General features: G+C 35.6%; 1 protein-coding gene across 2 annotated transcripts in view; it reads right to left on the reverse strand.

The window, feature by feature from the left end:
• The window catches only part of LOC306848150 (adhesion G-protein coupled receptor D1-like), a 55,112-nt gene that overhangs the window by 19,017 nt on the left and 14,009 nt on the right, over positions 1-22,086 (reverse strand). For both annotated transcript variants that reach the window (XM_079382521.1, XM_079382520.1), the window contains exons 7-13: positions 21,844-21,917; positions 19,434-19,595; positions 18,611-18,670; positions 18,205-18,331; positions 16,616-16,723; positions 13,065-13,140; positions 9,963-10,104 (exon numbers count right to left, since the gene is read on the reverse strand). In XM_079382521.1, the coding sequence (XP_079238647.1) occupies positions 9,963-10,104; positions 13,065-13,140; positions 16,616-16,723; positions 18,205-18,331; positions 18,611-18,670; positions 19,434-19,595; positions 21,844-21,917 (749 nt within the window). The remainder of the gene's footprint in view (positions 1-9,962; positions 10,105-13,064; positions 13,141-16,615; positions 16,724-18,204; positions 18,332-18,610; positions 18,671-19,433; positions 19,596-21,843; positions 21,918-22,086) is intronic.

Here is a 22,086-nt window from a genome sequence, read left to right on the forward strand (position 1 = left end):
GGTTGAAGCCTCTGTGGAGCCCTAAAACCTGGATCCAGTCAAGGCTAAATATGCAGTGGAACGTGCTCAGGTGATCATGTGGGGACGTTTTAAGAGCTTAGTGGTATTTCTATCATAACGTTGAAGAAAACACAAGCTTGCTGGAGGATTTGGTCACTGTGAGAGAAGTCTAAAGATATAACTGTTAGAGTAACAAGGCAAGGCAGAACTAACAGTTTAAAGACTAAATTTGCAGGCATTTTAGAGTACAAGAAAGAAAGAGAGAGATACGAGGGGAAGAAAAGGAGTAGGCCACACAATCCGCAGCCGTTGGCTACAACAGGATCGCTTGAGCCAGACCATCTGCTATAGATTATAACGATTCATCTGAGAAAGCATGAGAGAGGGAGGGGAAATAAAGACAGAGGGGGACGTCAGACCAACTCAAAGACACATTCAAAGAAAGACTGAGTGAGTGAGCCAATGAATGAGTAGCTGAGCGACAAAGTGAATCCATGAGTGAGTGTTTGAATAGACGAGTGGCTGAGCAATTAGGGATTGATTAAGTAGGTGAATAAAGGTGAGACTGAATGAATGAGTCAGCGGGTGAATGAGTAAATCAATGAGTTATTTTTTCCACATTTTTAAACAAATCAGAATGAATGAACAAGTTGTCAATGATTCAGTGACCCATTCATAAAGATCAAAAGTCACTTGCCTCGTTTCTGAATGAATCAGCAGTTTGAATGAATCGGTTGAATCAATCGGTCTACTACTGGTTGTTTGGCTTCATATTTAAAATTTGAATTTTTTTCCCCAACATTTCTTATTTGTATGTCCAATAATAAAACATTAATCTTATCACATTATTTATGTATACACCACATTTTTGCGGTGTAAATGTATTTATAGCACCTCTAATCTTCATCAAACTGTCTGTATAAATACATCTAATGCTGCTTCTTGTTCCTTCACATTGGAAAGATGGAGTTTGATGATATGGATTTCTGAACTCTACAGTTTCTTATTATGCTAACCGAATTAATTGAAACAATGTAAGTAGAGATGCACCGAATGTTCGGCAACAGAAATTATTCGGCCGAAAATAGCAAAAAAAACTTTTCCGGTGTTCGGTCGAGTAAACGAAAAGAGAGAATAAATTGTACTGAACAATAACGTGACGTGATCAAATAGAGGAGAGCACTAATGCAGTAAACATGTTTGCAGTGTGAAAGTATTAAAGACTGTCAGAGAAAGACGCAAAAATCATTACAAGCACGAAACATCGACAGCGAGAGACTGCTTAGTGCTGCATCTCATGTCTCCGATGAGAAGAGGAAGAGGTGGTTGATGCTGGTTACTGTGTGATGATTGAAATTGCAAACTGGCCTCAAACGATTTGTAAATAAACTGCAGAATGTTATGTTTTCAAATACATGGACAAATTGCATGTATTCAATTAGTGCTGCACAAACTCGCGGCCCCAGGGTTCAAACTCCAAAGCACGAGGAAAATCTGTGCTGAAACACTGTTACTCGTCATTTGCTCAGTAACATTTTTATTATTTTTTTAAAGGCATGTGATATGTGTGACAAACATCTTCCCAAATTCATAATGAGAATAATAATGATAAATCTGCTGTTGTCAATAAAAAGAAGTATGCTACTGAGATCTTCCTGCAGGTTTCTGCCAAAATAAATGCTGAGAAAAAGCAACAACTCCATCAACATTCATAAATGTTAGTATTGTAATTTTACTGTTGTTCTGTAAAATAAAATAAAAAGACAATAATAATGATAACGACAATTACCCTACAACAGCTCTATTAATACACTTATTATAACATTCACACATAGTGTTCAAATTGGGATCTGTAATATATTCTAATGTTTTAAAAGAAGTTTTTTCTGCTCAGCATTTATTCGTACAGTAAAAAAAATACATGCCTGATTCAAGAAGGGTGTCTCAAAAAAGGACAAATAATATTAATAATTAATAATATTATAACTTATTCATTTTAAGTATAATGTCTGCTAGAATGTTAAAAAAAAGTTCAGTGTTAAGTAAATATTTTTAAATTGTTGTTTTGTAACTGATTTTTATTTTTTTTTGAAAAGCAGGACAAAACTGTAAAAAGCACATTTTGGCTATTTAATTTATGCAATAGTAAAAAAATGGCAAAATAGGCCTATACATGGGGAAAAAACAACGGCAAAAAAAAATACTGAACCGCATTCAGTATTTGGCCTTTTGGCCCAGTGTATCAATTTGTTCGGCTTCGGCCAATAATCTTCATTTCAGTGCATCCTTAAATGTAAGAATTTGATGAGAAAGATGACACATTTAATGAGGTTAAGGAAAAATGGCTATTTATAAACATAGTGGAAAATGACATCTGTTCTGTTATATACAGCAACTCTTTTCCAGCTCTTTCCAGTCACAGAGCAATTTATTTAGAGAGTTGTTTACGTGAGAGAACATCTGTAACTTAATCCAGACTGGGGGAAATTAGAAAGCTTAATAATTTATTTTATTATGTAAATATTTTGTTTGCATTGAAAAAAGTAGATTTTTGTTTATATATGCTATCAATTATAGTTCTTAGAAAGAAAATCTGAATCAGCAAAAATCTGCATTGCCAGGTCACATTTACAAAACATTCGGAAATCGGAATCAGCCAAGAAATTAGCAATCGGTGCATTTCTAAACAAAACCAAGGTTTTTTTGAGGTAATGTGTAATGTAATCATGTAAAACGGTTTTCAGAAAATTAGTATCGGAAAAAGTATCGTTCAGGAACCACTATCGAAGTCAAGGTATCGTATCGATATCAAAACTATGGCTGAGTGGCTGAAAAGAGTCATTAAGTTAGTATTGAATATTGTGTGAGCGAGGGAGTGTGGGAGCAGGCGCTTAAGTGAATGAGTTCAGACAGGAAGTGGGTGTGCGAGTTATAAAAAGTGTCTGGCGGTGAGCACTACTCATTATTGTACCTTTAAAAACCCCAACTGTACTATGTAGACAACAAAAGTTCTCAGTCATCAATCAAAATATGTCAGACTTGGTGAGATTTTTTATAAGTTGTAATGCCATTAGGCCTGTGTGAATCTATGATTATATTTGAGCCACAGCGGAAATATGTTCTGGACAAAAAGCTGCTTGTGGTTCTGTAATTCACCCATAAACATCTTTACTGGACAGAAAACCACATTCACATGAACACAGCACAATGGATGATTACATTAATCAAGTCCAGGCTGATTCATATACACGATGGATTTAGAGGTTCATTGTATTAAAATTAATAAACAGCCTCTAGTAACGTCTTTGGTTAGCGTAAACATATGAGTGCAAGTACATGCTCACACACAGCGCGACAGACAGTTCACAGTCAGTATGCGTGGCATCTCTGTTTCGTGTCCGCTCCGCTGAAGCTTTATTAGGTTGTAAAGGCAGCGAGAGCTTGTCAGAAATCTTTTTTTAATCCTCTTGATTTCAACACTGAGCATCGCCAGCATTCCTCATGAAATCACTCTTTCCATTTGTTCACTTCGTGCCATGTGATCCAGCAGTGAGAGACCAGACAGGTGAGGAGTGGAGAGAGAAGAAAAGGAGAAGAGAGATGGAAAGATGAGATAAGGTAATGAGGTGATTGCTGCTTATAGTTGCTTGATTGTTGCTGACTTTGTAGTTTTGGGATAGCTTTGATATTTTAGTGGCAGTGCTTTAAAGCATAAAACACATTGAGACACTATTTTGAGGGAAGTTGCATCTAAATTCTTCTATAAATTTACGAATTGACAAGTTGGTTGTTAAACAATTAGAGTAAGCAAATCCATTGCCAGACAAAAAGCTATAGCCATTAAAGCACCTGTTTTGTAGCAAATCCACTGCCTTCAACAATAAATTACAATTAAATCAATAATCTTCTTACTTGGCTGTATTGTGTTCAAATCTACACTTAAAAGTGATCTTTTTTATCAAATAAATGAAGCCATAGTGAGCAAAGAAACATTTTTGAGAAAGATTTTTAAAAAGAAACAAATTATAAACAAATAAATTAAATTTACAGACCCCAAAATTGCATGGTAGTGTTTATTGCAAAGAAATGCACCTGAACGGTGTCTGCTGAACACGATCCAGAATTAAATTAATTATAAAGAGCTTCCTTAAGACCAAATAGTTGACAAAACTATTCCTTGAACAGTTGAAAATATGTAGTGTAGTTCTCCAGTGTAGTTCAAAGGCAACAAACCAACACGAGTATCGCTCTGAACACAGGGGTAATTTACCGTGAGAAGTGGTGGCACCCTCAAAAAAACCTCACAGACAACTTATAATTAATTCTCTAATGTTTAACCGTTGTTGAATCATTCTACCTAACAAGACATTGGCTAAAACACAACACAGAGACCATTATCTTAAACAGTCTTATCACTTTCCTCCATCACAGATGCAGTGACAGATTATTGATCTGGTGATTCAGCTCACACACATTACTCATGAAACACTAGCGTGACACTAATGCCTCTGTTCTGGACAGTGCCACACACAGGAAGCCTGTGTCCCAGGATTAACTAGACCATCACTCAAACTATGTCCAAAGGAAATGAAAATAATATGTAACAGGGACATGCAAAGATACAATAAATAATGGAAGTCAATGGCTACTGTCAACAGTTTGGTTACCAAAATTCTTCAAAATATCTTCTTTTGTGTTCAGCAGAGGAAAGAAAGTCATAAAAGTTTTGGAACAAGTGGAGAGGGTGAGTAAATGATGACAACTTTTATTTTTGGGTGAACTACCCCTTTAAGCATGTTTCTGGATTTACTCTTTTAGCAAGCTCCTTTCATTTAGCATAATGGTCTTTGTACAAAGACACATTTCCATCAACAAACATCACCGAAATAAACATCACTCAGAAAACCATAAAAAACCAGCAAAACAAACGTTAGTCTCTATAGTTACATGCATGCCAGCATGGTTTTGATTTGGAAGGCTCTAAAAATGCTTTACAAAGAACAATGAAAAAAGAAATGACTGCTCATTTAAATATTTTTTTCTTTGAGGGAATGAGGCTGTATATGAGTTTCTTGTTTATTTAATGAAAAAGTCTTTGTTTAGCAGGGTTATTATGACAGACTTCAAAGGTTAGTAGATCTTTATGTAATGGTCAAGGGCATGGTGAGCTGTCAAATGTGGGTTAGCTGATGAATAACGCGTGTAACGTGGTGTGAAATCCAATGCAACGGTGAACTCCTTGCTGTTTTTTTAACAGCAAATACTCTCCAAAAACATGCTGTATTGGTTAACTTGTCTACATGCCATCTGTATCCATTTTTGATGGGTTTCCCATGGAAATTTGGCAGACAGATGCATTCTTGACTGAGCTGTAGCATCTGCGCACACACGCCAAATAAGCTCCTTGTTAAACCAAATCATCTTTCCCTTCTCAAAAGACTTCAAGGCTTATGGTTCCAGCGTTCAGAACCACTTTTCTTTTGGCGCAAAGCTCTCAATGTTTCAGAGCTGAAAAAAAAAAAACAGAGTGAAAGGGATGATGCAAAGCAAAATGGATTTCCATGGTTAGTCCTGGCAGTTCTGAACTCTGGGGGTTCTTGTGTAACACGGCTCACCGAAAGACAAAACCACAAACACAGCAGCAAAAAAAAAAAAGTGATCTTTGAAAGTTTTCCTCCAACATATTAAGAAACATTTCTGTTCTATTTAAGAAATATAAAGGGATGATTCTGGTTAGACAGAAGTCTCAGAAGAATCTATGTATCAATCAAACCTCAATGTTCAGAATACACCGTCACAGATGGCCTGAAATGTGTGGGGATAAATTAGAAATCTCATCATTCTCTCTTCACACGCACAACACTGTTTTGAATGACTGCTGCAATGGAAACACAAGATAACATTTGAAAATTAAAAAATGGTATTTCCAAAACAATCAGGCACTCTAGCATATTTATCATAACTTAAACGGGATAGTTCACCCAAAAACGAAAATTGTCATGAATTACTTACCCTCAAGTTGTTCAAAACCCATAAGACCTTTGTTCATCTTTGGAACACAAATTAAAATAGAGAGCTTTCTGACCCTGCCTAGACAGCAATGCAACTGACATGTTCAAAATCCAGAAAGGTAGTAAGGACTAGGAGATGTCACGAGAACCGATGCTACGGTACCAAACCGGTATAAAAATGTTAAAATCCTGTACTTCAGTAGAGTAAGTACCGAAGGTAGCAACTAGCGATGCTGCAGTTCTTCTGGAACTACGCCTAGAAGTGTTTCAGTCGGACCTCAAAGGGTAAAGAAGAAGAAAAAATGCCTACAATAAGCACACAGAAGAACTAGATGTGGAAGATGGCGACGATATATTAATAACTTATATTATATAAGTTATTATAATAACTTATATTATATATTATAACTGTATATTCACTGTTTTAGAGGAGAGTGCCATTGAATGTGTCGCTAATATGAAGTGAGTTTTCATGAAAAGAAAATCTAACTAAAAGCAGAACTGAAAACAAACACTGGAATTAAAAAAAAAAAAAAAAAAGATAAATAAAAAAACTCCCAATAAATGTCCAAACAGCGATTCTATCAGAGCATTTAGTATTTTATGATATCATCGTTTACAACTATTTTTGCATTTTATGTTGTTTGATAGGAATTGTTGCTTACTATTGCCAACAACTGAGAATTTATTGCAATGATTTTAAATTCAGTTGAGATATCTAACATAATATGACATAACATTGACTTTTATATGAAGTCTTTAGAGCCATGGGCTGTTTTTAGATAAATCGAGGGGTTTGACCGACCATAGTTGGATAGAGGTTACTTACATGTACAAATCATCCAAGCACCTAATTTGTAGCCAATTTAAATATACATTTGATTAACATTGCTAAATATTATTAAACTGGAAAGAAATGAAAGATCCTTCTTTGAATGTCAAAATATTTCACAGAAAAGAACAAAATACATATATAAAAGATATAAAGTAAAACAAAGGTGCCTACAATAACCGGTGTGTTAAAACAAAAATGCAACAATAATAATAAATAAAAAAAAATCAAGGAAAGGCCCTAATGAAGAAATCTGTTTCAAGATATTTTTAAAAAGTGAATAATAATAACTTTTGACAACATTTAATTCGGGTGCGAAAATAATTAATCTTCATATATATATATCTCAATAAATTATAATGTTTTATTTACACATGAAAAAGTTAATTTTTTCTTGTAAGTTATTTCAAAAAGTGAAACTTTCATATATTTTTAGATTCATTGCATGTAAAGTAAAACATTTCAAAAGTTTTTTTTGTTTTAATTTTGATGATTAGAGCTTACAGCTCATGAAAGTCAAAAATCAGTATGTCAAAATATTAGAATATTTACATTTGAGTTTCAATTAATGACCATCCCTACAGTATAAATTCCGGGTATCTCTTGTTCTTTGAAACCACAATAATGGGGAACACTGCTGACTTGGCAAGAAGACGAACATTGACGCCCTCCACAAAGAGGGTAAGTCACAGAGGGTCATTACTGAAAGGTGTGGCTGTTTACAGAGTGCTGTATCAAAGCATATTAAATGCAAAGTTGACTGGAAGGAAAAATTTGGGTAGGAAAAGGTGCACAAGCAACAGGGATGACTGCAAGCTTGAGAATACTGTCAAGCAAAGCTGATTCAAACACTTGGGAGAGCTGCACAAGGAGTGGACTGAAGCTGGAGTCAGTGCATCAAGAGTCACCACGCTCAGACGTCTTCAGGAAAAGGGCTACCAAGCAACTTCTGAACCAGAGACAACGTCTGAACGCTTGAAGTCCAGTGTGAAGTTTCCACAGTCAGTGATGATTTGGGCTGCCATGTCATCTGCTGGTGTTGGTCCACTGTGTTTTCTGAAGTCCACAGTCAACGCAGCCATCTACCAGGAAATTTTAGAGCACTTAATGCTTCCTTCTGCTGACAAGCTTTATGGAGATGTTGATTTCATTTTCCAGCAGGACTTGGCACCTACCCACACTGCCAAAGGTACCAAAAGCTGGTTCAATGACCATGGTGTTACTGTGCTTGACTGGCCAGCAAACTCGCCTGACCTGAACCCCACAGAGAATCTATGTTGCAGACTCAACAATGCAGATGACCTGATGGCCGCTATCAAAGCAACCTGGGCTTCCATACCACCTCAGCAGTGCCACAAACTGATCAACTCCATGCCACGCTGAATTGAGGCAGTAATTAAAGCAAAAGGAGCCTCTACCAAGTATTGAGTACATTCCAGAAGGCCAACAATTTACTAAAAATGTTTTTTTTATTGGTCTTATGAAGTATTCTAATTTGTTGAGATAGTGAATTGGTGGGTTTTTGTTAAATGTGAGCCTAAATCATCACAATTAAAAGAACCAAAGACTTAAACTACTTCAGTCTGTGTGCATTGAATTTATTTAATACACGAATTTCACAATTTGTGTATTAAATAATTTAATTTATTTTTAATTCGTCACCTCCACCACTGATCTGTCCACGGATTATCCTCATTACCATTATTGGCTAATACTACTGGTTTAAATAATTGTTTATGTTAATGGTTTTAAAAAATATTTTGTGCCTGTCAGTATGTCAGTGAATTTAAACTACTGCTTGCATCTAGAGTATAGGTGTGTGTGTGTGTGTTATTTGAAAGCCAAGTACCACTAATGTTTAAGTATTATTGTTATTTTTTTCCCACGGTATTGACTTGGTATCGAGTATTGAATACTTTTAGTGGTATTGGTACAGACCACTAGATTTTTGGTATCATGACATCCCTAGTAAGGACATCGTTAAAATAGTTCATGTGACATCTGTGGTTCAACTTTAAATTTACGAAGCTATGAGAATATTTTTGTGCGCAAAGAAAATAAACAAAAAAAACATGCATGCATGTGCATTTCTTTGCAACCAAGGTGCAGCATACCCAGATTCTACGTCAGAAAGCCGGTTCCCACGTCAGTAGCACCACACGCGTGTTGTGATACTCTCATGAACACGCAGCGGAGACTGACTCAGAAGAGAATAAATAGTCGAACAAAGCTGTTATTTTAATTTTCTTTGTGCAAAAAATATTTTCGTAGCTTCATAAAATTACGGTTGACCACTGATGTCACATGGACTATTTTAATCATGCCCTTACTACCTTTCTGGGCCTTGAATGTGTTAGTTGCATTGCTGTCTATGCAGGGTCAGAAAGCTCTCAGATTTCATCAAAAATATCTTAATTTTTGGTCTGAAGATGAACAAAGGTCTTACGGGTTTGGAATGACATGAAGGTGAGTAATTACTAACAGAATTTTCATTTAAATTAGGCCTAAATATGTATATATACATACATACATATATATGAAGATTAATTATTTTCGCACCCGAATTAAATGTTTTCAAAAGTTATCATTATGCACTTTTAAAAAATATCTTGAAACAGATTCATTAGGGCCTTTCCTTGATTGTTTATTTATTATTATTGTTGCATTTTTGTTTTAACACACCGGTTACACAAGGTATGACTATAAAAAGTCAAAAACAACATTTCTTCTTTTCTGTTGTTCATGTTTTCTCGGGAAATTTACTTTCTGCGACCGGCTTGGTGCTGAATCTGCCAGGCCAGATTGGGTCATAAATATGAATTTATTATGTTAATTACATTCGGTCTAACTGATTTGCTGAAGGCCACATATTGGTTGATGAGTGTGAGTGTGTTTGTTCAGCTCACTGCTAAATGAAATGGTTGATAGAATCTTCTGCTTGATCCTAAAGCCATTGTGCACAATTCTTCTTGGCACCTTCGTCAAGCAAAATCCAATACTTTAAATATAATAATTTTCCAAACGTACTAAATACCTGTAATAAACACAAACAAAAGCACCCGCACTCCTGACTGAATGCCAAAATCAACAAAATGAGGTAAGGATTGATGTTCTCCTACCAGCTGATGCGTGAGGACGATGCGGATAAGCGGCTCAGTGGACAGGTTGAGTGACAGGGCAGGAGACGGTTCCACCTTCAGAGAAATAAGATGACTGGCCATCTGGATCTTATGATCTTTAAAATCCACTGCCTCATTTATCCTGCAGAGACAGACAATCAGTTATTGTTCACACTTCAACTACTGTACAAACTGTACATAATGAGCAAAGAAACTTATGCTAATGACAGCTATCCACAAAGAAAAAAGTAAGGGTAGAATTAAGATAACATTAATCATATCAAAACAGAAATACAGCAAGATTGTGATTTTGTTTTTATGAAACAGTTAATTAAAGAAAAGGTAATTATTGGCAGTTACATAATTCAGTTACACTGTCTGTGAATGAAAATAGTTCCAAACACAGCAGAATCAACTGTTCAGCCAACAGTAGTAGCGTTTGTTTTGTTCCTGCATTAATAAATGTTTCTAAATGTATCGGTTGAGCTAATGACTCAGTGACTCACTCACTTTTTTCCTTAATGAATGTCAAGTCACCTTTATTTTTATTGCGCTTTATACAATAAAGATTGTTTCTAAGCAGTAGGGATGGGCGATATGGCCTAAAAAATTTATCACGATAATTTCAGGTATTTATTGCGATAACGATACAAATGACGATAATATATATATATATAAATAAAAATAGATTAAGTTTTAAAGATTAAGTTTATTTCATATAGTATTATTAATGCAATTAACTTAAAACTTTCTGTACACAGCCAACTTATGGCCATGCTAATTATGATCAACAGCTCATCTCCATTAATTGCTCTTATCAACCATAATAATACGTTACGGACGTGACCGTTACGGACGCTTCATATTAAATCATATGCATAGGCTACTGGCACACGTTTACCACGTTGCTGATGACTGAAAGCCTGTGTATGGCAATACTGCTGTGATCTGTTTCAGGCTTTCCATATCATAACATTTTAGAAATTAATTCATTGTAATATCTCAGAAATGGCATATTTAACGAGAACATCGCGGAGATGTAGACTGCTTTGCTGTTTGGGTCAGAAATGCACAGGCGGACTGAAGGAAAAATCGCCAAAACTATTTTAAATGTCATATAATGCTCATTGTTAATATTATCTTATCTAAACTTTTTATGTGTTTCAAACAAACTTATGTCGCCATCTGCGTTGCATTCATGCAGAGAGCAAGATTTTGCGTGTTCACGCGCATGCTGTGTGAGACGCTCAAGAGATGTGGGCTACATTCTTATTTGTCTACATTTTTTTTTTCCTCATTACAAATCTTGTTTGGTTTTATTTTGTATCATTGCATGTTAAAAATAATTCACTATGTTATGCAGATGCAAAACGCTAGACTGCGAATAAGATTAGCTACAGTTTCACATTTTATAAATATTTGAACAATATATTCAGCATATTTAACAACCTGTTTTGTATCTTTATTTAATGCATAAGCGATAAAACAAGTTTATGAGGCTATGCTCTAGAGTCTAGACTATTATTCATATGCAAGTGTTTGTGCGGAAAAGAATGCGCATGCATGACAGTGAGGTGCTCGCGCGGATCACTTGCATTTTTTCCTGATAATGAAACAACTTAAAATAATAATAATTAAAAAAAGAAAACTTAAAATTGGGGCTTGTCACATACATGAGAAATATTTCTCAGGGCTCTACGCTTACTTTTCTTTTTAGGAGCGCTTGTGCTTCTAATTTAAAATATTTAGGAGCACGGTCAAAAATTTAGCAGCACCTTCAAATCAATAATCAACCATTCTGATCAAAAATGAACCTTCCCATTACGAGGTGATATTTGACTCAAAGTGATTTACAGGGAATTTTCTTTTTACCTTTGTAATGGCATTTTTCTAACTTTATTAAAAGTATGGCATCTTTTATGTCAAATTCAAATTGGACGTGTTTCCACTCTTTGTAACCACCATTTTTCTGTACACTTTGCATATTACGGTAGTTTGCTCCTCATCTGATTTTCTGTAACCAAACCAGTTGCAAATTGTGGAGGTAGCACACCAGACGCGAATGAAGCGTTAAGCGCGAGTGATTTACATGTTAAGTCAATGCAAAGACGCGAATAGACATCCTGCCGCGCAATTCGCGCGAATGACGCAGCGCGAATTGAGCGTTTAGAGCGAAATTCTATGACAGTCATACATGTGCGCCTGGCAGAAGCCCCGCCCATGACGCGAATTCGCGTCTGTTGTGCAGTGAATTTCACGCGCGAATGAAGCGAGTAAACCCAAAATGTTCACGCGTCCAACTACGCGCGAATAGCGCGATTTTAACGCCATAGCGTCCGGTGTGAACGCACTGTCAGCCTCACGTCCGCCTTCCGCCATGCTTGTTTTCACTCCGCACGTGAACAGTGAATCGGGCGCGCACAAAACTACGTCATCAACTAGACTTATCGTTATTATCGTGAGGAGACAAATTTTTATCGTGAGGAGAATTTTCAACGGTATATCGCAAACGATAAGATATCGCCCATCCCTACTAAGCAGCAGTAATACTCTTTCCACATAATGTTTTTCACCTATATTTAGGGGAATTATGCAATTTCAGATGCATTCACTCACTTGTTTCCTTGCTAAATGAAGCAGTGTTTTTGAACAAATCAGATGAATGAATGATTCACTGACTTAAGTCTCTTGTCAACACCTACTGGTGTAAGGATGTAACACACCAAAAATGCACAAAATGACAGCCTGTCTGGGACACTATATAGTTGATAGCACATATTACATTTGTATTGACTGAATTTTGGGTTCCCATTAATGTTTAAATGTAATTTAAATTTACCCTGCATCATCTCAGCTCTGGTGACCATTTCAGTTACATAAAAAAGGCTAGCTGAGTTCCAGTGCTGTGCTAAAAAAAAATTTAATGAGATATGTACTGATCATGGCTGTGTTAAGATGGAAAGAGAGTGTTATCAGCCGACTTAATGGCTGGGAGTATCAGACGCAGAGGCCCAGATGAGAGAGAACCACAGTGATAAAGATATGCTCGTAAGAACATGATGTACAACAGGAAACACACACACACACACACACACACTTTACCTTGTTTGTAGAGGGCTGATTTTTTTGTAGTAGTTGTGCATTTTGTGGTAGAAAAGTCCCACGATCGTGGTCTGAGCTGCAGGGGAAACATACAAAAGTATTAACATTTGATCACACAGATGCATGTGTGTGTCGAAGAATGTGTTGGGTTGCTGCTGAAATGCACAGAGAGGATAGACTCATTATCACAGTCACTGCATACACTCCTCTCACTGCAGCTCTAATGGGAAAGATGTGTGTTCACACACACACGCAAGTAGAGTGCGATGAGGGACCACCACGTGTGTGAGGTAGAAATATGTTGCACTCTAATTCAATTTTTTTTCAACCATTAAATGATAAACACGCAGGGCCATTTCCCTTTGAGCTCAACTCCAGTATTCACATGAAAACACAATCATTATTATCATAATTTGACCGAAGAATTTGTGTAAATAACCTTAATAACAGTAAAATAACTGTTGTGGACCATTGGATATGGCAATATCATTTCATCAGGGTCTGAATTAGAGCCGCACAATTTAATAGTATAAATAACTTACATTATGATTGGGATCAAAGTATCATTTTTAGTATAAAAAAAAAAAAAAAAAAGAGCAAGCAGTGGCCCCACACAAATAAATTATTACATTTTTAATTTTAATTATTATTTAAATAAACATAATTAAAAATGTATTTTATATTTTCATTTAAATTTTAGTTTCAATAATTGTATTATGTGCTTTTCTCATTTTTATTCTTTTTTATTTCTATTTATCTATGTTTTTCTTCATCTAGTTTTTTATTTCAGTTTTAGTTTTAGTCATTTTACTTCAACATACATCAATACTTCAGAATAAACCATTTTTGTTACTTTTTAAAGTTTTTCATCTAATATTTATATTTTGTTTCAGCTTCATTTGAACCAAAATCAGTTTTTAATAGTTTTAGTTTAAGTTAACCATAACAATATAAAAACAAAAGAATAATCAATTATCATGATTTTTGGTTGATTTTAATTACAGTCTGCTTGTGAGAAAAACACCCATAGTGATGCTTGTTTGCAGTTTTGGTTATTGTGAAACATGCTGAGAACTGTTGCAACTTATTAGTGTTTTTACAGGTGTTAATGGACCGAATATGCAATATCACTGTTTCCCAACTAACTCCTCTGAGTTGGGCTTCAGATGAGCTCTGGGCCAATAACCTCACAAACCAATGGGCAAAATCTCTTTACAAATGTTTTTATTAAGACTAAAAGAAACTTGGCCCAGCGGAAATACAGAGTGTTTCAATGAGCTCCTTCTCTTGCGGTCTTTAATTGGTGCATAAAAGCTCTGCTAGGTTCTGTTAATGAAGTGTACCATATGTCCGGCTGCACAGGAGAAGTGGTTCAGTGGCACATTAATGCCAGCGCTAGCGTTTATGTGCCATTTCTGATAATAGAGCTTTAATAGATTATTAAAACTGTTTATAATGAACAGAGCGGGGCTCAGGTTCAACACTGTGCCAGAGGAGCTGAGGGGAGCTGACCCCAAAACAGTGTCAAACAAACAAAACGTTTAATGCCCTCATAATTACCGCCACCACATGGGAAACATTGCAACACTCACTCTTCAACTATTGCTCGCATTTACACATAAAAAAGAAGGCAAACGCACACACTTTCTCTGTTTTTAATGAAACTCTCCTTGAGGGGATTGTGTGATTGGCAGTTTTCGTCAGAGAGCAGCAGGAAGTCATCAGAGTTGATTGCATTGTCCTCTTCAGCCATAAACAACAAATAAACAGACAACAAATAAATGTCCCTCATCCTCCTCTTATGAAAACAATGTGTTCTTTCACCCCAGCCTGAGGTGTCCAAAAGCAATGAGAAGTGTGTGCGCACACCTTTACTCATAATCATGGTTTGAAATGGGTAGGAATGATTCAGAACAACAACCTTCTATTCAAAAAAGAAAATATGATTGGCAGTTTGTTTAGCAATTCATCCCATTTCATATTTATATGCTCAAGTACAGGTTTTGGTTGTTCCATTATGCACATTATGGCTAAATTGTGGTTAAGAGAGTGGAAAAGCATTAAAGTTTGCTACTTTCAGCATGATTTATCCCATTAGCTGGTAGCGGATGGCATAGGCGACATAGACAGCCACTGTTCTCCAGGGCGGCACAGGACAACCTTCACTCTGGTACAGTGAAATCACTGTACAAAACTGCATAAAACTGCAGGATCTGAGGTCTCATTTATAAACGTTGCGTATGCACAAAATGGCTATATAGATAGGAGTAAGCAATTTTCCATGCATTTGCATTATAAAAAAATAAACTTGGTGTAAATATTTACAGACCGTACGGACATTCTAGAATCTAGACCATGACTACAAACTCTTTTGGAGTGAGAAAAGTAATGAAGTAAACAATTTTAAACTCTGTTTTCATTTCGATATGTATTTGCATTAAATATTCCACTCTCATTAATGGAGATAAGCATTGAAATTACAAAAAGTCATTCTGCAGAATATATGAAAAATATATGAATTTAGACATATGTGAACTCGATCAGTTTTCCTGTTTTAATGTCAGCGAGGAGTGCTATACTGTAGGTGCACAATAATTCTTATTTAAACTAAACTACATATCTCGTGATACGAGAAAATATTTTTTAGCGAGAACAATGATCAATAATGCGCACTTACTTCGATATATTATGGCGAACACTGATGGAGTCGGTGGTCGAACGGTCTCTGGTTTGAATAGGACCAATGATAATAGTTTACTGTACAAACGCATCTGCACGGAGGTGTTGATGTCATGTGAAGGCATCTCCACAACATTATGAAAAATACCACTGTATTTGAAGGATACAATTGGAAGAAAACTGTAAGATTTGCACATTTCTTTTTAAAATACTGTCATGCGCCGAGTCATACATTTGTATTTACACAGCAATAAATATAGGCCTATCTGTTTCCACTAAAAATGTTCACCTTATCAGCAAAACTGCATACATTTAATTTGATTTGAATTGTTTAAAACAATTGAAATACTATTTGGCCAGTGTAAAAGAATGAGATCAACTCTATTCTAAAGTATATCTGAGAAGTATTTTCAGCCGTTTTGTTTTTATGGATATTTTTGTATATTTATTATAAAACATAACAAGGATACTGGATAATTTTTCGCAATAAAAATGAATGTTTATGACACAAATAGCATTACAGTCTGTATCTCATATTTCCTTAAAGTCTCAGTGTTAAACATGGTGTCACGTGCATGGGAATTTGCATGACAAATTATATGCAGATGAGGTTATGCATAGTAAAACTAGGCATTGCAAGCTCCATATATGGTTATTTCAGGGAGGAGATGGGGTGGAGATGCACGTACGCACAATCTTCCCCTGGCTGGGATTTATAAAGGGATTTTTGCGCAGGTTCTGGCCTGAAAACGTTTGTGCGTATGCAAAATCTAGCTTTTGAGCATACGTACACTTTTAGGATGAAATCAACGGAGAGTTTTATAAATGAGACCCGAGGACATGGATCAACGCCTGATTTTAGGGTTACTCACACTGCATTGTGAGGGCCTCTCCTGGTACTGAGATGTAACTCTTCCCTTGTGTGGGGAACCGGTAGCTTTGCAGATTGTAGTTCTGAGGGATCTTCATCAGAGAGTAATCTAGACACATTTTAAAAAAAGATGGGTAACTGTTCAAAGCAAGTATACTGTTGCTTTAATACTGCATCACTTCCTAGAAAGTCAAAAGGACCGGCATTTTGGTACCAAGTTGGTGGTACTAAGTACTGAATGTATTTGGAAACTGTGCAGCATTTGAAATGAAGCTTGTTACAAAATCTCACATACATTACTCTACAGGTGTCCACATTTTGGTGCAATTATTTGTGAGGTTTTAAAGTAAATACAGTCAACACTGTATACTTCAACTGTATATTAGCTCTGCTGTTTGTAATTTGTAACTTATTTTTATTACAGAACGTTTACATGTCTTGAATAATTGTCTGTTTAACTTTAAGCAATTTTTACTTAATCAAAAAAAAATACTTGAAAGCTACATTGCATTGGTTATCAAAAATAACAGCAAAAACATATAATATTGAAATAAATGCATCAAATGATCAAATAATCCTGAAATAATGTATCATGGTTTCCAAAAAAAATACTAAGCACAACTGTTTTTTTCCCAATATATTTCACAATATTTTTATTGTATTTTTAACCAAACAAAAAGACGTGAACAGTTTAACGTAGTTAACTTTTCTAGTGATATTAAAACTGACAGAGAATTGTGAAATTATCTGTAAACTACTGGTACAGCAAATGCTATTAAAAGTTGGTATCTTGCCAAAGCTATTGCAGGGCGCCATCCAAATAATATTAAGGGAAGTCTTTTCTTAACATCATCTCTCATTCTTTTTTTTATCTGTGATCTTGTGTTTATTTATGCTTCATTCACTGACTGTAACACTGAAGTTCAATAATAGCTCACGCAACCCAAAAAGTTTTCTCAAGCAACCTCTGCTTCTCACACACAGTCTTATCAGGCAAAAAGGAGGATCAGAGACAGAGTTGACTCTAAAGAGTGGAATCTCAGAGGGCCTGATTCAGAATTGAGACTTCAGTGAGACTTATCATTTTGAATCTGAACAGAGCAGATCAAGAGATGTTACGACCCATATCTAATTCATTTCATGTTACGTTTTTTCCACAAGACATGATAGACATGCAGATTTGTGTGTGATTCGTAACTTAGGGGCACTTCTGACTATTTAAAATCATTAAAAATTTCATTTGTACCAACTGTTTCTCATATATGTTAGACTGTATAAAAAACAGGACATGTAGTAATGAAACAAGAAAAAGCAGCTGCAACATATGGCTGTTTAGCTTTTTCAAGTCATGTTTCATGTCTCAAACCTCAAATTCCTTAACTCTGGCCTAATTGTACATTGTGACGCACACCCTGTATGCTGCATTCATGCATGTGGATTAAGTACACGTCCCCCTGTGAGCATACTTGGACATACTCCACATACTTCAAGTCAGTCATGTATGTAGAGAAAGGGGAGGAAGTGTGAATTTCTAAGAACAGATATTCTGGAAATGGAAGTTTGAAGAAGTGTTTTGGAGTGTGTACTGACCTGCTACAGAGCTCTTGCCCCCTATGGCCAGAGGAGCCTCTGTGTCTGGGTTGGACCGAAGCTTGGAGGCCATATGCACCATCACTTTATCCACCGTTTCCACCAACCCATTGACCACTGGACTCCACTGTTTACCATGACAAAAGACAAGCCCAAAGTATATTACGGCTCATTGAGGTTACACAAATAAGGACCAGATGATTATTTCAGCTACTAATAAGTGTGTAGTACCTTCAGCTCCATTTAACACATTTTACCATGTTTGAATTCTTTCAGTTCTAGACATTTTCTCTCAAAGGAACCGATGAAATGCGGAAAAAGTCTGCACAATCATCTGGACCTACTTATGAATGGACTGATAGAATCTTTATATCTTTCCAATCATCAATCTATCCATTAAACGTACCTCATCATTTTCTCTCCATTCGCTGGCAGTTATGACCTCATCCACGCTCTTAAGTAGAGACTACAACACGCAGGGCAGAATAAAGCATAGTTAAAAACGTGTGTGTGTCTTAAGTCTAAAAGAAACAGGAAATATGCTTCTATTTTTCTTTTTTTTACCCACTGTAATTACAATGTGTTACAATACTGTTCAAAAGTTTGGGCTTAGTAAGATTTTTATTATGAAGTATGTTATGCTCACCAAGGCTGCATTCACATTATTTGATAAAAAATATAGTAAAAACAGTAATATTACAAAATATTATTACAATTTAAAATGTTTTCTGCTGTAACATACATTAAAATTTAATTTATTTTTATGATGCAAAACTGAATTTTCAGCAGCCATTAATTCACCTTTTAGTGTCACATGATCCTTCAGAAATCATTCTAATATGATGATTTGCTGCTCAAGAAACTTTTTTTTAATCATCATCAAATATAAATGCATCATTCAATTCATTAAATTTTAAATAGTTGTGTATTTTTATAAGTTAACACAATATTTCCATGACAAATGATAGACAAATGATAAAAGCATAATTATTTGATTGAAATATGGATTGAAAAGCTAACATTAAATTAAATTGAAGATGTTCCAAAGAGCATTTTGTACTTCAATAGAAGCATGACTATCTGTAAAAAATAATCATACAATGAATGTCACATAGGTACTTATTTCACCTATTAGTGACCTAAAAACAGTGCAGATTCTGAAATATTCATTTTCTTATACCTCAGTGTTTCTTTATGATTTCCAAAACCCTTAAATTTCCTATATTTACCTGTGTAAGATTGTTGGCTGTTTCCTGATGTATAGTCTTGTTTGGAAGGTTAAATGATAGAGACTGAAGGAGGTCTAGCGTTTGTAACCGCATGGGGTCCTGAAGTCTCTGAACTTCCTCTGTCAGGTTTGTGGAGGCAGGTCGGGGCATCTCTGTGGTTCTCTGTAACACACATAAAAAAGCGGATTATGTGTCAACAGCACTCCATAAAATTACTCACAATCACATGTAATGGCTCTGTGTGGCTTGGACTTGACATTCAAAATATTAAGGCGTTCTTTTGGTTTCCCATAATTTAATAGAATCATTTCAACAACAAGCATCAGAATAGCTGGCGCTTACAGTACAGTTGAAATGATTTCATTAAATCTCATTCTCATGGGATTTGTGAATGTCAATGTCAACAGCAAAGAGGAATGCCGGTCTTACTTGAACTTTCCAAAGAAATAACCTCCAAACTAGTTGTTTAAAGTCTTATTTTTCATCCATATGCTATAAGAGGCCATTACGGAAAATCTTCTCTTCCACTTGACCTCCTTACTCAATAACGGCCAGTGTTGTCATTTGCGCGAATGCTCAATCTCTGATTTCTTTCCATTTCCTCAGAGTCTGGGGGGAAACAATAGTTCCAAAAGAGCTGAATTTGTTTGTATTTACAGCTTCGCCTCCACCTCATTTCCTGCTGTGCTCTTGTACGTCTGCCAAGGGTGTGTGCGCCTATACGCACACGGCCGGTCCCAGAGCTACGTCTGCATCGGCTTCACAACACCTAATCATCCAAGGGTGTGTGAGTTGTAGTCTGGGAGGCCCTGTTGTGTGTGTGTGTGTGTGTGTTTGTCTGCATTTGTCCACTCCATTTAATTACTGCGCAGAGAAGAATCTGAGCAGACAGATTGAGGGCCTGTAAAAGGAGGTGTGTCAAACACTGCTGAGAGCCTTTAGAGAATATGTCAGTGTCTTGAATGGCCAACTTAAATTACAAGCATTCAAATGAAGTCAACAGAATGAGTGTACTGCTCTCGGTGACTGCTGTTCTCCATATGCTCACATTTAAACCGCAGATCTTAAAGGTGTGTAATTATTTCAAGAAATGTAAGTTAAATATTTTCCCATATCCCAGCTCAATATGCAGAAACAACTGTAAGGGGCTGTATACACAGAACGCGTATTTATACTTTACTCCACTGTTTTTATTTTCTGCGCTTCACATCTTTTCCGACGTCTCACGACACACTATTCAACTTTAAGTTCAAGTTTAAGTTCAACTTTTAGAAAACATAGACTTAGAATATGTTTTTTTTTTATCCACTGACTTACAAGTTTTTAAATGTAAAAAAACATTCTGTATGAATGGCATCTAAGAAAATTGTTGATTGTCTTGAAAAGTGTTTGTTTGAACAGCTCAGCTAACAACACTGGGTCAAGCAATGGTGTGAGTTTGAAGCGGGACTAACTCTGTTTGGTTGACCAATGGCAGACTGGGCGATGGTTTGAGAGAAGGTTATCATAACTGAAATAAAATACAATATAAACAAATGAAATTTATTTCAGCTAGTTGCCAAGAAAACATTTCAAATTTTTGTGTAGTTTAAATTAAAGTAAAACTAACTAAATTAAAAACTAAAATTTAACACAGACAAAACTATACAGACATATTAGAAAAACAATTGTAAACAGGATAAAACACAAAATTACCAAAACTTTCAAATTAAAATGAAAAATAAATAATACAAATATAATCTAATTCAAAATATTAGCAAAAACTATAAAAGCATATAAATGATACTAAAATAACAGGACTTTTTTTTGCAATTAGCAGAAAGTGGTGACATAAATAAATCACATATGTAACCTTCAAGGGTTATGGGGGATTTTTAGTTGTTATTTTGCTTAAATAAACCCATGAATCTTAAATTCCAAAAACAGACTTCATTGCAGTTAATCTAGCCAGGCTGGGACGGTTTTGATTAAGGCTGATGAGTGAGAAATCCCACCTTGTACTTGTGGTCGTTTCAGTGAACTCAATTAATCAAACTAACAGAAACCAAAGGCAAACATGTTTCGTAATTAGATACTGGTGAATTCACTGCAAGTACTTATTTCTTACTTTCGCTGAGAGAGAAGCTAGACAGGTTAGTGCCTACTGTCATTACAGATGTGTTTGCATTTAGGTACATTAGTCAAACAAAATGACTGCCCTTCAAAGATTCAGTGTTTTTTGGGAATATTCCAATGAGTGCTCCAGCCATGTGAAATCTCTTAGATAATCCTGGAATTTGGAGTAATATGTGATGAAGTTGTATTTCTGTGGTTATCTTTCTACACTCCTCTGGTCTGGGAGACTACAGTCCTGACTCACAGAAACAGATTCAGAAAGAGCAACGAGTGACCTCAGGTCAGAAGAATTTACCTTTAACTGAGTATCTGTTGCAGCAGTGACATTGATAGATGCTTCGGTTGGTAAGGTGGACATCACATGCTCACCTGCGGTGACAAAAATAAATGAAATACTGTACAAAGAAAACAGACACAAATAATAAATACAATTAAATGTATGTATATATATTTTTTATATTTCTAATATATTTTTAATAAGAATAATTAAATAGGTATAGGATAAAAAAAAAATGAATAATAGGATAATTGAAAAATT

This window comes from Barbus barbus (assembly GCF_936440315.1).
Source record: "Barbus barbus genome assembly, chromosome: 28".
Lineage (NCBI taxonomy): Eukaryota > Metazoa > Chordata > Actinopteri > Cypriniformes > Cyprinidae > Barbus > Barbus barbus.